The sequence below is a fragment of the Columba livia genome, chromosome 2 (genome assembly GCF_036013475.1).
Source record: "Columba livia isolate bColLiv1 breed racing homer chromosome 2, bColLiv1.pat.W.v2, whole genome shotgun sequence".
Classification (NCBI taxonomy): Eukaryota; Metazoa; Chordata; class Aves; order Columbiformes; family Columbidae; genus Columba; species Columba livia.
The window spans coordinates 127,572,236-127,587,634 of NC_088603.1; the positions used below are offsets into that span (position 1 = coordinate 127,572,236).

Genomic DNA, 15,399 nt, shown 5'->3' on the forward strand with positions numbered 1-15,399 from the left:
GCTTTTTGCCTTTTCCTTGGCTGATGACCCTGAGCAGCTTCACCCTATACTTCCCCCCTGTTCCCACAACTCAGTTTTCACTCCATCACTCCTTCTCGTGTACTGGAGTTATGGAGGAGCAAAGAAGTAACCTGCCTAGTAATCAGCAGCTATTCTATATGGGAAGCTCTACGGAGAATTCAAAAAGATCCATATAAAGACAAGTATCTTTGATGCAACCAGGAAAGAAGGGAGACAATCTGCATGACATAGGCCCCAATTCTGCACAACATTTTGGCCCCTTCCCCAAGGGAAGTTCCCATATTTCCCTCCCGCAGAGCCGTACGAAGATTAAAATTTTGTGGTTTGTAGCTCTGTTAGAAGTTGGATGTGGCTGTACATTGCTGTGACAGAAGGAGAAGTGCCACACCTGCTAAAGAGGGGTCTCAGACCTGAAATGATGGGTGGGAAATGATTTGGGGAGCAATCCTGACTAGACTAGATTGTTGTTCATTCAGTGTTAATAAGTAAATATGGAGAAAACCACCAGCCTGGAGACAAGAGATAACTGAAGGATGAGACAGATAAACTACTTGTCACTGGGGAAAAAAAGAAAGATTAGGATATTTTAAAGTTCAAAGACAAAGTAAAATTCACAGAAAATGAGAACAGCTTTACAAGATCCTTTAAAGCACACAAGTTGCAGTAATGCATATGGGTTTTCTAGCTTGTTTTTGTTGCATTTTTCCCCCTGAAAGACAACTAACATATTAGAAAATGTCTGTCTAGACTTACATAAAAAAACCCAGCCCTTTAACAATATAAATGGGTTCACATTTTACTAAGCACATATATAACAGCAAACATCAAAAAATGGCCTGAATATCTAATCAAATGCACAAAGATGGATCCAATCACCTGTTCCAACAAGCACATTTTTGGTCAATTCGTACATTGATTCATTTCATTAATCAAAGAATGCCCACCCTTTCCACATTACACTACGGGGCAATGCCTTACCAGTGTAGATGCTGGCATTAGAAGCTGGGATGCCAAACTGTGACTCGATGAACTTGGGAATGAAGGTAATAAAAGCTGTGACAATGGCACTCTCAGCTGTGTATGACAAACTCACAAAAAGGAATGTCATGTTGCTTAAGATCCTGACAGCTGCTCTTGGAAGCTCTATAAAATGACAAAAATGACAAACGGATGTTATAAATAATGAGCGAGAAACAAAAGCAAACTGAAACAAAACAAATTGATTTTCTTTGAGATGGACTGGCAATAATGGCTTGCTAGCATCTGGCCACATTTGCTAAGCGGAAGGGAGAGTGCATATTTGGGATTGCAATCTTTGTTGTCTGCTCTTACCCTATCTCAGTGCCTCGCCCCAGGGCTGCAGTCCTACTTTTCATAAATACACTGAGGTCTGTTTTAACAAAACGGTCTAGAAGTTACAGGGTCTACATAGTAACCCTACAAAGTAAAGAAAAACAGCAATAAAATGTAGTGATTTTGGAATTATTCTGATGTCTTTCTTTGAAATTTTCTATGAGATAACACACACCACACTGCTGAACTGATAGTACAGAGTTTTGCACTCCAAGGGAGGAAAACACAGCACTCAGTTCCCCTGTAACTCTCTGCTTCAAGGACCATGCTTAGAAAGCTGGGATAATAATACCATAATTTGAGAAGGGAACATTCTCCTACATGATTTAAAAGTATTTACAACAGATGCAAACAAAGCATACTGAGAAAATAATGTCAATGATATCAATGAATCCCAACATACCTTACATGCAACTGATGGAATATTCTCAGAAGGGATAAAACAATCAATCAAAAATGAAAGCACATCATTACCTTCAATCAAAAAAGTAGTCATAGATGTTGCAATTACCTTCAAATCAATTATCAAAACTCCATGAAATTCAGCACTGTACTTAAAGAAACACTTAAATACTTTTAATTCAGTCCTGTAGTGACAACAAATTATCATCGAGATAACAAGATGATGATAACTCTGTTGAAGACTTAATATTTTCAGATTACATGGTGTGATTTTAAATAAGTTTCTTTTTTTTCCTTGGGGCTTCTAATGACATTAGATTTTCTGTTCAAGTGTTACATGTAACCTTCTATGGTTTGGGTTTTTTCATGCTGCTTGAATCAAAGCCCATTGAGTGCAATGACAGGAGTGCCCATTAGAAACACAATATGTTGAGTAAGAATTCCTGAGTGAGAATTTTATTGATGTTAAAAGTTGTCAAGTCAAAAATCTGTCTCACTTCATCCATTAACTCCAGTAGGTTATCTGTATTAAAGCAAACAGAATTTACACTCTTGACATGTCAAAATTTGTCAGGCTGCAAATCAGCAACTAAGGTGTCTGACTGCACCCAGTCTTAGCTTATGCCAGCTATCAAAATTTATGCTGAATTCATTATGAGTATAGGTTTATAATTTTAATGCTCTCTTGCTGCTTCTATGAAGAAACATATTAAATGTTAAATACAAAATTTGGTGGAAATAAGTAATTAATAAATCATATTAAGAAGCACCCATATATTTGAATCTTAATCGGTTTTAGCAACTACAGATTTATTTTTTTTTAATGTGGCACTGTTTGCAATAGAAGAACAGAAAGAAACAAGGTAACAGGAGTATGAGACAATATACTATCAACATGAATAAACTGAAACTGTAATGCAACTGTACACCTTCAGAAACTACAGTAGCAAGTACAAAGATAAAATAGTATCAGCATTTATTGGCAAATTTGCTGCATGTTCAAAATACATCTGCTCAAAATTCATCTCATTGTTCATGAGAAAATGAAAGAGGGAAAGAAAATGAAAGATCTACAATCCCATCAGTCGTCAGCCTTCAAACCTCATGAGCTTGGGCTGGGTTGGGTTAGCTGATGGGGTGTTAGATGCAAAAAAGAAACCAAATGGCAAGAGACAAGAGTCTCTACCTCAGCTTTAGTGAAGCCTCTCATAGAACTATAGAATCATAGAGTCGTAGAATGTCCTGAGTTGGAAAGGACCCACAAGGATCATTGAGTCCAACTCCTGTCCCTGCACAGGACAACCCCACAGTTCACACCATGTGTCTGAGGGTGTTGTCCAGTCTCTTCTTGAACACTGTCAGGCTTGGGGCTGTGTCACCTCCCTGGGGAGCCTGTTCCGGTGCTCCAGCACCCTCTGGGTGAAGAACCTTTTCCTAATGTCCAACCTAAACCTCCCCTGGCTCATCTTCCTGCTGTTCCCTCAAGTTCTGCTGCAGCAGGATTTCCCCAGGGACAAGGTGCAGGACCAAGAGCTTCTCCCCCTGCAGGTAGTAACTTGCAGAAGACTGGGTATCACAGAGAGAAATATCATTTTATTAGGATGATGTACTAAGTGCTCTTTGTAGAAATGAAGTGGAAGTCCTCAGCCAAGGGCTGATCTACGCTAAATCCATTATTTTAAAGGGCCTGGTCCAAATATCGTAATAATGGATAAAGTTTAGCCCTTCCCGGTAAAACTGAACTTCAGGAAAATGTATCATTTAGAATTTTTTATCTAAAGATACTAAAGAACTAATTAGGTAAAGAGCTGCAGAGCTAGCAAACATTTTGTTCTGGTGTTTGGATGTAGAGCTGTACTTTCTGTTGACTCCTACTTGCATCTCATCTAAGCACTCAGTCTAAAGGTCATTATTAATTTCAAAACTAATTATCATTTTCAAATTGGATTTCTACTGATAAAAAGATAAAACTCAGTGTCTTGGAATAAGCACAAGTTCTCTTACACTTGTGTGAAGGATTCTTCAGGGAACAGCTCTGCTGATTACTGTCATTTTTGGCATGAAATAAAACAGATTATTCCTGCATGCTGCACTAATACACACCACCTGGAGCAGTTGAGGGTTGAAGCTCTCCGTGACTTATAAAGAATAATTGTCTGGCATGCAAGGAAAACTTGCTATATAGTAAGAAAGTTGAAAATAAAAATATGTATTTAGAATTAGGCTTTCCCTGATTTCATCCAATGGTTACAGTCAAATCCTGTATGGCAGAATCTGTATTACACTTCTGAATTTAGAAACATATAATAAAAATGCACTGTGAGTATTTCATATATTTCAATCACACTAATTCTAGTAAAAAGCAAGAATGCTAAAAACTTCAAGGATCCTTTGTACTACATAATCAATCATGCATTTAAAACATTTCAATGTCACATTATTTTTGTCTGACTAGCTACAGGCCTAGGCTTTGATTTCAAGACTATTATTAAACCTGTCTGGTTCCAATTTTTAGGAGATTTTCAAAAAACATCTCTTGTTTTTGCAAGTGTGTATCAGAAACAAACCTATGAGAACTTGCAGCCTCCCTCATTCAGTCATTTGAACAAATAAATCTCTTTCAATTACATTCCTAAAACTAAAATGATCTTTCCGTATGGCTGCAACCACGTTTACTCTTCAGTGCAGTAATTAAAATCTTAAACATCCTCATATTCTTTTTAATAACCTAATATGTAACTAAGAGTAAATTGAAACCTGCTTTGCTGGACTGGTTTGCTAGTCTAATGGCAATTTTCTTCCTTTCATGGTCTTTGATAAAATTTTTTCTCTAGTTAGCAGTCATTTTCTTTCACTCGTGTGCCGGACCACTGATCGATTCATGGTAACGGAAAAGTATAAGCAAAATATGCAAGCAACACAAATATTCATAAATACTGCTATAAGCCAAACTCCTAAAGCACTGCAAACTGAATTTCAATAAAATCTCAAATATTCTGACTTCACCTCCTACTTAATAATTTAATATATTTTCTTCTGTCCCTGTTCCTGCGCATCTAGGCTAAGGCAATACAAAGGATACAACCAGGGGAATAATCCATGCCAGTCTACAGCACTGTCTTCTTGTAGTTTATCAGCCAAGCCCCTTGTGAGGGTGATACAGACACATTAGCCAGAGGACCTCCTTTCTGCTGGTGCTCCAGGTCTGGACAGCACTACCCAAGTGTGCAGCTCTGAAGGAGGCTGCCACCACACTGAGGTCTCAGGGGCATCCCCTGCTATCATGTAGTATAAGGCAGAGCCAAGATTTTAGACAGAATTTCTGATTTGTTTATCAGAATGAAAATAAGCATTTTCAATCACACACAACTGCTTTAAATATATTCTGCACAGGGCTAATCACTAAGTTCTAGAATAATATTTTGCCATGTATTTCATTATCCACTCACATACCATTTCAACAACCTCACTCAACTCAAGCATTTTCAGGACATTCCTTAAGTATCTGGCTGGTGTCCAGATCGTTGAACAGCCCCTAATATCCCATCAAGAGTAGAGAGGTTCCGAGCAAGTCTGATCTGATTGTTACTTTTGTTAACTTGACTCAGAGCAGCTCCCCGAGGCTCCAGCTAACACTACTCATCACTGCACGGGGCCACACCAACCTTTTCTATTTTGAGCTCTTCAAGATGGTCTAAGAAAGGGCAAGGGGGAAGCGACTCGCTCAAGGTCAGTGCCACAACAGGATCTCCAGCCCACAGTGTGCTGAACTCTCTGACATTTACAGCACTCACCAAGCGCCCCGGCACACAGACCACTGTTGTCTCCTCCTCTTCTGGTCCCTGCCAACTAATCCTCCGGTATTGCAGAAACTCCAGCTACAACCACGAGCTCCTTAGGAGTTTCTTTTACCTTTCTTGATGCCCTAATAAGCATTATTATACTGTCTCAGTCCTCAGCAGGGTCAGATTGGGAAGGGCACATGACAGCTGATAGACATGAAAAGGCAGATGGGAATATTCTACATTTTAGAAAGGGCTGGGTTCTTGTTTACTTATATGTATATAGGAACAAAATTCAAAACATTAACAAAAAATAAACAAAGCAAAACAAAATAAAATAAAATAAATTTAAAAGGCTAAAAAATACATATAATTAATTAATACCCTCTGGATTAGATCAGTACATTTTAGGTGAGTAATAAATACATCTGCTTTCTTTACACTGCTCCTTTATCCAATTGCACAGTAAGTTTCACTACAGTGAGAAATAAAGAGGCCTGCGTATACAATTTCCCTAATAAGAAACCCTAAGGGTATTCATGTAATAAAAGAAAAAGGTGATTTTGTCTGCTCAGGTTCATCATTGATCCGCATGAATGAGATTGAACTGTGGTTTCTTCATTATAAATCTCCTCTAGTTCATGTTGCCTACACTACCTGTCTGTATTTGTCCCAATAAACTACATTCAATTTCCTTCCTCATGCAACCTATTTAATGTTTTATTTAATAATTTCGATACCTGCCTCAGAAGCAATCTCCCCCTCATGTTGTTTATTTGCAACATAAATAGAAGACTGAGTTCCAAGCCCTTGTATCTCAAAATTTGAGAAAAAGCAAAGATGTATCTGTATTTTTATCTGATCCCAGCTCTACCATAGGCCAAAATAAAGCTCAGGTCACTGAAGTTGGAGGCTACTTGCAGCCAGACCCAGTTTTTTTTTTATTATTATATTTTATTTATTTTATTTTATTTCTTCAGCCTATACTGGCAACCATTGCAGGAAAAAGGACCCAGGCCCTCTTCTGTCATGCCTTTTTGATTTTTTTTCATTAATCTAGAGAACTAACTTGTGTCAAATTAGGACAAGTTACAGTATGACAAGAATCATTTTGCCAGCCTTCCCAGGCAAGACAACATCATACCAGAAGATCAACACAGTTTCTTCCCTGCAACTTTCCTGACCAAAGCTGCACGGATTTTACAGATTTAATGGCACTGACCTCTGTCATGGCAGACTATGACATCACTGATATTTATTAGTACAGAACAGAAGACATGACCTACTAAATCATCAGTCTCCCGGCTACTGCCTGAGTGGAGTTTCTGCCCATCGTTCTAAAAAAAGATGAAGCCCTGACATTCAATGAGAAGTATAAAATGTACATCGCATCTCAGAAGAAGCACTACTAAATGACTTAGACACATGTGATCCCTTTTTCCTTCCCATTATAAACAAAATTGCCTCAAATGAGAAGCTTGAGGCATGATCTCATTCCATAAAGCCCACTTAAACTTGAAAAATAATTGAATGACAGTGCATTCCTGCTGCAGGCCCTCTCTGCTAGGATAAATGACACCTAATGGGAAAGCTATTATCAGCTTATAGCAAAACACTTTTCTGTGTGTTATCTTGACTTGCTTGGCATCTTTCTGACACATGGAATACAATGCCACTTTTCACTGTTTCAGTTGGTGAAGTTTCTCCTCTAGAGAAAATGAAAAGTTTTGTATATGAGAAGTTCTAATTTGGTGGCTCAACTAATATATTAATATAGGAATTTGTAGAAAGTATGGTACACATTTAGGCAGATATATATTAGAAAAACACATGCTAAAATGAGATATACAGTAGTTTCCATTTCTGTGAAAAAAGTACTAAGAAAGATACTCCTAAGAGTATGCTTGTTTTTCTGTGTAGCTGCTGTGCCTGTAGCGACACACAGAAATGGAGAACCAGCATCAGCAAACTCATTCAGAAGCAGAGTTGTCTGAATCCCTGTATCTTTTCCAGACACACCTACAGGACGAAGCTGGCCCTCTGCTGTGACATTGCCTGCAATCATTAGTAAGGAGCGCAGCAGGGACTGAACTCCCTTTTCCCACTTCCCTACGTTAGTTAGAAAACCTTGACAAGAGTAGCCCTGAACCACTTTTGCAATCACAGACTAGTAGACTTGAAGGCACCAGGCCCACAACTCACTATGGATTTAGGAGAAAACATTATGTACAGGGACTCACAAAGAGGGAAGTACACAACATGCTTGTCTTGCCTCTCCACCACTTTTAGAGCTAATTTGCGTGGATGATTAGACCATATCTCAAACTAAGAAACAAAGGCAGAATACGGCTCTGAAAGATCTGATATTGCAGATTTAACTTGCTTGCTCTGTGCTTTGATTAAGATGCTATTTTGTAAGCTAATAAAATCACCACAAGCAAATCATGGTCTCCTGTTTTTTCTTCACTTTCATAGAAACTACCAGTAACTTTCATTACCCCACGTATACAGATGCATGTGGATAATATTACCTAGAATTACACTGGCTTTAGTGTAAGACCAGTACAGTCATTTTGCTAAGCCTTGCCTACCCAGCATAAGGAGTGATCATAAACTTATCATTAAAAAATCTTTCAATCATTATATCCTGGACTCATATCCAATGAAAAATTAATATTAATGTTCACGTCAATAAGCTAACACTTGAAGTATTGAGTTCTAATTACTTCTAATGGTACCAATGACATTTCACAATTTCTCTTAGTACCATTGTATTCATCAGGCTACCATAAAAGAGTAGAACCGGCATTCGTATCATGGAATCCAATAAGGACACAACAGCATTGACAGCACAAAGGCATTAAGGTACTTGTCCTCTACTATTCAATACCATGACACTGTTAAGCTTATACTGTCAACTCCAACTTTATATGTTTCACTTTAATTGTTAACAATGCTGCCTTTCTTCCCAAGGCATTTTATCAATGATTACTACTTACTGTTGGATTTCACATTGATGGTTTGCTTCTTGAATAAAATAAAAATTTCTATTCCTTGTCAATCTTTTATTCTCTTCGTGTTTCAAAATTTGCACAGGTTTCATTTGTCCTAGCCCTCCGAAAATAAATAGCTTGCAGTATAAAATAGCCAGGAAAGGCATATGAAACAAAATAATCTTTCTCAATTAACTAACCAAAATGCATAAATGTAATTTAACTCACACACTAGAATTCTTTTTACTTGCTTCATTTATATTTTAAAAGATTACTTTATTCTATGAAGGACAGCTTAAAGTAAGTATGAAAAATACAAACTGTAAGGTGCACAAATATGTCTGGTAATAACTGTACGAAATAGGTTACCTGCTTGTTACAAGTGCACATTAAACACCTCAATAATTTAAGTGAACGGATGTCTTACACTCATCACTGCACTCTGTAACTTGAAAGGAGGACCATCTGTTAAAATCTCAATAGCAAAACATGACATTAAATACAAGATGTCAAAACCATGCCTTCAATTACACTCATACAACCCTAGATGAGCCTGTATATAAAATTTAAAGCATTTAAAAATCAAAACCAAACTTCACCTTTAACATTCTTTCCAAATCCCATAGAGGCAGGAACTGCACTGTCTGCTTGTATTTTGCTATTTGTTTTCTCTTTCATTACTTCATCATCGCTTGAAACATCATCAGAGTTCATCTTCTTTTTCTTTTTCTTTTTTTTATGTCGAGGAGGGAGCTTTTTCGGAAAGGTAAACATTGGAAATATCACAAGGAGCATTGCAATGGCACAAAGAAGAAATCCACTCCACCTAATGCCAGGAGACAGGAACAGAAATGAATGCCAATGCATTACACGAAATAAAAACATCATGATTATTACAGGCTGTAATAGCTAGAAAGATATATTTGCAAAACATGGAACATTGACATTAAAAGATTGGAGTGGGCGAGTGCCTTCACTGCACTAAGCCCATTAATTAGAAGATGTTTCTGTTGGCTTGTCTACTGATAAAGGTATTTATCCAGAACCCATCAAATATTATGAAACAATGTCAGCTTTGAGTTCCCGTAAATTTTCACTCCTGGTAATTATTCAGTACTGAGTCCTGAGAAGTAAATACTCACTTTTACTTTGCCTTTCTTGGAAAATTCCCAGTAAAGCAATACAGCATTCCTCTGGAGAACATGAAAAACTTATCCATGGCATGAGAAGATAAAATGTTGAGATGGATACATCAAGGCTAAATCTGTCCTGCTTTCCAGTACCTATGTAGGACTCCCCTGACTCACACAGAATGACCTGGGATCTACCCATGGAAGAGGCAGTGGATGGGATGCCAGAAAAGTGCCATTCAGACTGCAGGTACACAGACTGCAGGTACCCTGAGGCCAAGAGGCTAACGAACTTTACAATAGCAACAGCTGGGCAAAAGGGCTGTACTAGAAAGTGCTCTAGAGCTAACCTTCTGCAGTCAGAAGGCTGACAGTAGAGTATCAGATAACATTATCTCTCCTCTAAGTTCATCTTGCAATGAAAGGCTCCAGGGCAACATGGATAAAATCACACAGATGCTTCCATAAAGAAGGACGACCTCAGAATTCACTCACAAACTCCCTCCCATGTACTGGAAGAGCAACTGTCACTATATACTAATCTAATTGTACTGGGTTTACGTGGCAAGGCTTTTTTCTTACTATCCTACTCTGTTATTTATTGGCAGTAAATTAAATTAATTTCCTTAAGTCAAGTCTGTTTGCCCAATGGTAACCAGTGAGTGTTCTCCATGTCCTTATCTCAACCCACAAGCTTTTCATCATATTTTCTCCCCCTGTCCTGCTGAGGAGGAGGAGTGAGAGAGCGGCTGGGTGGGCACCTGGCAACCAGCCGAAGTCAATCCATCATGCTAAGCTATACCAGTGTCTGGTAGTTTCAGTGAAGTCAGTCACGCTACTGCAATATCAAACCATAATAATAAGAATTTTTTTACATTTTTTTTTAAATCCTTTACACTCAAAAACGGAAGCTACAACAGGAGGCTACTAATTATATATTTGTTCAAACTTTAGACATTTAGAAGGATTGAGTAGACAGGATTATTTGCACAAGAAACAAAAACATTTGGCCTCATATTTGTAATGCAAAGATATTGCAAATTGCATTTTTAAAGAAAGACATTCATATGCATGTTAATGGCTTGTGTGGTAAATGGTTATGTAAAGGCAGACACCAAACAAACAGCCACATGTAACACCATTTTCCTTAGAAAGATGATGTGGGAAGCTTTTGTGAGGCAAATGTAAGTGACTGAAAGTTTTGACTAGTTTTGATATTATGTAAACAGAAAATCCTCCATTCATTTTAGCTGATAACATACAAGGATTAGAAACCAGACTTTTAGGAGGATTAGTCAGCACTATCAGACAGGGAATAAATCAGTAGACTGTATAAAAATGTAGCAACATCCCTTTCAGGATCTCAAAGGCAGAACCTGAAAAGGCATTGATCAAAGAAACGATCTGTGGTAATAATATGCAGAAATCTGAAACCACCCACTCAGTGGGAAACAGCAAACGAGACAGGGCCTGAGATGTAGCACCAGATGAAATTCAAATCCAAAGGGACTATTATGGCAGCATACCGAATGCTGGAGATGTCACAAATGCAGCACTGGATGCAATTATCTGCACCATCTACACTTCACATCTTCCTGGAGAAATGTCAAAGAATTGGAAAACAGACAAAAAACGATGTAAAAAATAACAAGAACACCTACAATGGGAAATGAGAGGTCAGAACTGGATCTGTATTAATTAAAAAGCCCTTGATTTTCTGTATTCTAAAGTCAAAGAAAATATGCAGGAGAATATCTCAAAGGCATCTGCACAAGCCCCAGGACCTCAAATAAAAGCAATTAAAGCTTAGGAAGGACCAGACAGTGCTGGAGGAATTCCTTTAAACTTCTTGTGTGGAATGTCGATGAAAGATTATATGGGAAGATCCAAGCATTAAACAGATGCATAACTAGGCAAACACTCAGAAAAGTGTCAGCAAAAGAAAATTTGATTCAAAGCACCTGACAGACCACCAAGGGCTACTCCACAACTAATGAGATCCCTATATAGCACATTAACAGTTTTCAAAGACAACAACATGATGGATGATTTTAAACAGATATCCCTACAGTTATCACACTTGAATAAAAAGCAGTTTGAAATATTTGATGGGCTGGCATAGACAGCTGGCTTGTAACATAGCCCAGAGCACCTACAGAAAGCCCAGATATGCAAAACCTAGGAGTGTAAACCCAAGTTCTATGAAACTCATGGAAGAATCAGATCAGAAATAACCCTCAGAAGTAACCACTTACTTTGTTTATCAAGTTTCACGAGATAAACCAAGTTACCTGTCTTGCTTGTATGCAATTTAGCTTTTAGAAAGCAACAGCTTAAATAAAAAATAGGCTTTGCTGCAATTTTGGTTGCCATATATCATAGCTCACTATTTTTTCTATGATCATTACCTCCTTTAATAATGGAATTTTTTCACAGGGTCGCTATGATAAGTGATGTTAGAAACCTTACAGCTATAATAAAGGAAAGGTGGGAATCAAAGACACTAATTCACTTCAAAGGAGACAAGGCTGAGAAATCTCAAATATGACTGCCCATTAACTTATCGCAACTGCACCCTACTTTTAAAAAATGTGCCAGCTGAAGTAAGTGCTAGACTACTCTTATATTTCAAATTGTTAGATACATAAATAAAAACAAACTTGGCTACTCTGCACTTCCCTGCAAGAAGAAAATGTCACAGTCCCAGAAAATATCATTTGGTGGAAAGGAAGCCTACACTTCCAGAGCTTTCTGCAACCGGGCAGTCAGTGAGCAGCAAGGGACAAAGGATCAGCCTTTGCACCTTGTAATGGGTAGGCAAAGCTTCAGAAAGAGAAAAGAGAATAAGGCACGGATGCTATGAACACCAGTGAACTTTTATGACAGGTCACCACAGATTGTGAAACAAATTATCAGAGATTTGATAGCAGGGGATGCTTTCTAGAAATTAAAAAGATGAAAAAATGAGAGCACCAAAAATGAAAAAGTAATGCAAGGACCTGAAATACCCTTCAGGGGAAGCCAGTCACTACAGATTTAATCAACATGATGGAAAAAGGAAACTGAATGACTTTTACTTTTCTATGCTGGCTAGAATATGATTCGCCTGCTGAGATTCTTTCACAACTGATTCCTTGCCCTTGTTTCAGTCATCACTTCTGCTGACATCCCTGTGCAAAACTGAAATCACCAAGATACTTCGATCAGGTGACATTAAACATTGGAGAAACATAAAATGCACTTAGCAATTTGACAAAAAAAACCCTTCCAAATGCCCAGACTAAGCTGTTTTCCTTATTTTGTTTGCAAGGCCTGGTACAGTAAATGTTTTCAAAGCCTGCCCACAGAAACAGTCATAAGAGATGACTTCTCACAACTCTCGCCATGGAGCTCAGAGGTTACAGCATTCCTGCCAGGAACCCATCCTTAGCAGTGGGTATCCATCCCTGCCACTCACTCTTTTGAGGGAGCGTAGTTAAACTTGTAACTCATGAGCAATGACAGGAATTTGTTTGCCTGATCTCTCTTACACATTTGACTATGACAACATGGCGTGTATATCAACACTACCTTTAAACGAGCAGCAGTGGCCATCCGTCTGCTGCAGCACTGAGCCTGGTGCAAACAGCCCAAGAAACAGCCAACTGATGTGTCCATGCTGCTTTGGTTATTTTACCTTCGCTGGAGCTGTTCAAGTTAAAACTCACACAGATATGCCCACACTACAAGACAGCTACATCAACAGTTGCATGAAAGCCAAAAGAAAAGCTTACCTCACATTCATATAGCCTCACTGATTTCAATTAACAAATATATTTAAGGGCCTGTTCACAATTTCTGTTGAAAAGTATTGATTGGATACTGACTACCAGTTCTGACATGTCCTTAAAAAAACATGAAACATGAGAGTCATATGAAGAATGTATCATATTTTGCTTTGATTCCAAATCTTTTATGCAGGAATAGTCCAAGTACACTGCAGCACATTCACATGACAAATCCCCTCTTTGAAATAAGCCAGTATACACATGAGAGCAGAGTCATTAACCCCAAGGTCACAGGTTAACGGAGCACTCAGGTTTGCCTTTCTCTTGCTGAAAATTCGGCTAGACTGTCCTGTGTAGCAATGTTCTTGGATTAAGACAAATAAAGCCATGATAAATCTCCAAAGGTTTAAGAACACTCCAAAGAGAGAATTTTTCATGTCAAACTGTCAGGAGAGACCGCTGCAGGATAAACAGAAACAAGTATGGTCCGACTGCCATGGGGCAGTGACAAACACTAATCCAGTGCATGAGAACTGACACTGCACCCTGCACCTACAAACTAGAGCTCTCCTCCCGGGATAATGAATTTAAGTATTTTCTGGGCTTGCATGAATATTTCAAGGCAGATTTGTGAATTATCCGAGGAACAGCCAATTAAAGCATCCTCAAAATGTGCCTCCTCAAAGAGGTATTTTCAAAAGAGGCCACATATCAAAGGCTACCCAAAGACGTCAGCTTAACTTATGGCTGGTACCTCTCAGACCTGCTTGAAAGTCTGCTCTTTACTACAGAATAATGCGACACTTTACGTCATCTGCTGCCTAAACACAAGCTATAACCCTGAGAAACAGGACTGGAAAGGCTATGTTCTCACCCCATCCTATCTCCTTCTCCTAGGCCAGGGTAAACAAAGTCTACCATTTCTCATCTCCCAGCAGAACGCAGCATTTCTCACTGCTTGTTTTGGAAAACCAAAGTGATTGATCCGCCTTCCAGCAGGAAGAGCTCAGCCCTGGGCAGCAATGATCCTTGATGGCCCCCTGCAACACAGCCATTCTGTCCTGCCAGCCCTGTGCTGAGCGTTGTCTGTCAGCATCCACAGCAGTCAGAGACAGTTCCAGAGTAGCCAAAACCAGGAGGTTTCCATGCCTGCGTGCCCCTGCACTTCTGTGGAAGCGTTTCCTCTCTGTCAGAGGCTGCTGTGTAGCAATCAACTCCTCTTCCTTGGTGTCCTCCTATAACCTTAAACTAGCCCTCAAGGGACACGATTGCCTAATCTGTCTCAATTCCCCACCAGCAATTTAGGGAGTAGTTTTGAAAAATGGTTGACCCTTACCAGTTTCCAATGAATCGGGGATCACTCTGGTCAATATAAACAGTTGTCCTTGGATCAACATAGAAACCAATAAGAAGTCCTCCCAGTAAGTATCCAGCTGCAGGACCAAGTGCTCCCATTACGTACATGATGGCTGAGAAAATAAAAGGTCAGAGTCATACATCAATAAAAAGTTTCATTAGTTATTTGCACATAGAATTCAAAAGTAAAAGATGCCTCTTAAAGCAGGGAGTTTAAAGCCCCAAAACCTTCAAAACCATTTTTTGCAACCTTTAAAGGCAGCAACTTCTGCATAAGTAACATATTGATAGGAAAATTACTGCTTTCTGTATGTTTTCGATCAAATCACAGATGGAAGTATATACTATGGTGGTATTCTGGATGGAAGCTGTACTTGACTTTGCCAGTATTTTTCATATTTCGTATTTCATACTTTTCAAACATTTCCTTTTAATCAAAACAAAATTAAATACATAAATAGAAAAAAGTAATAATGGTAAGAAAACAGAAAAGCAAAGGGTAAAATGTGTAAGACACCAAACTGCAACATTGCAGGTTAGTTACTATCAGACTAATACTGGATTTAAAAGAACTATCAAAGTTTAAAAATCTAAT

General features: G+C 38.5%; 1 protein-coding gene across 1 annotated transcript in view; it reads right to left on the reverse strand.

Annotated features, from left to right (window-relative positions):
• Positions 1–15,399, reverse strand: part of SLCO5A1 (solute carrier organic anion transporter family member 5A1) — a 78,414-nt gene that overhangs the window by 28,668 nt on the left and 34,347 nt on the right. Inside the window, exons 3-5 of the mRNA XM_065053748.1 lie at positions 14,785–14,917; positions 9,151–9,377; positions 1,000–1,164 (exon numbers count right to left, since the gene is read on the reverse strand). Of these exons, the coding sequence (XP_064909820.1) occupies positions 1,000–1,164; positions 9,151–9,377; positions 14,785–14,917 (525 nt within the window). The remainder of the gene's footprint in view (positions 1–999; positions 1,165–9,150; positions 9,378–14,784; positions 14,918–15,399) is intronic.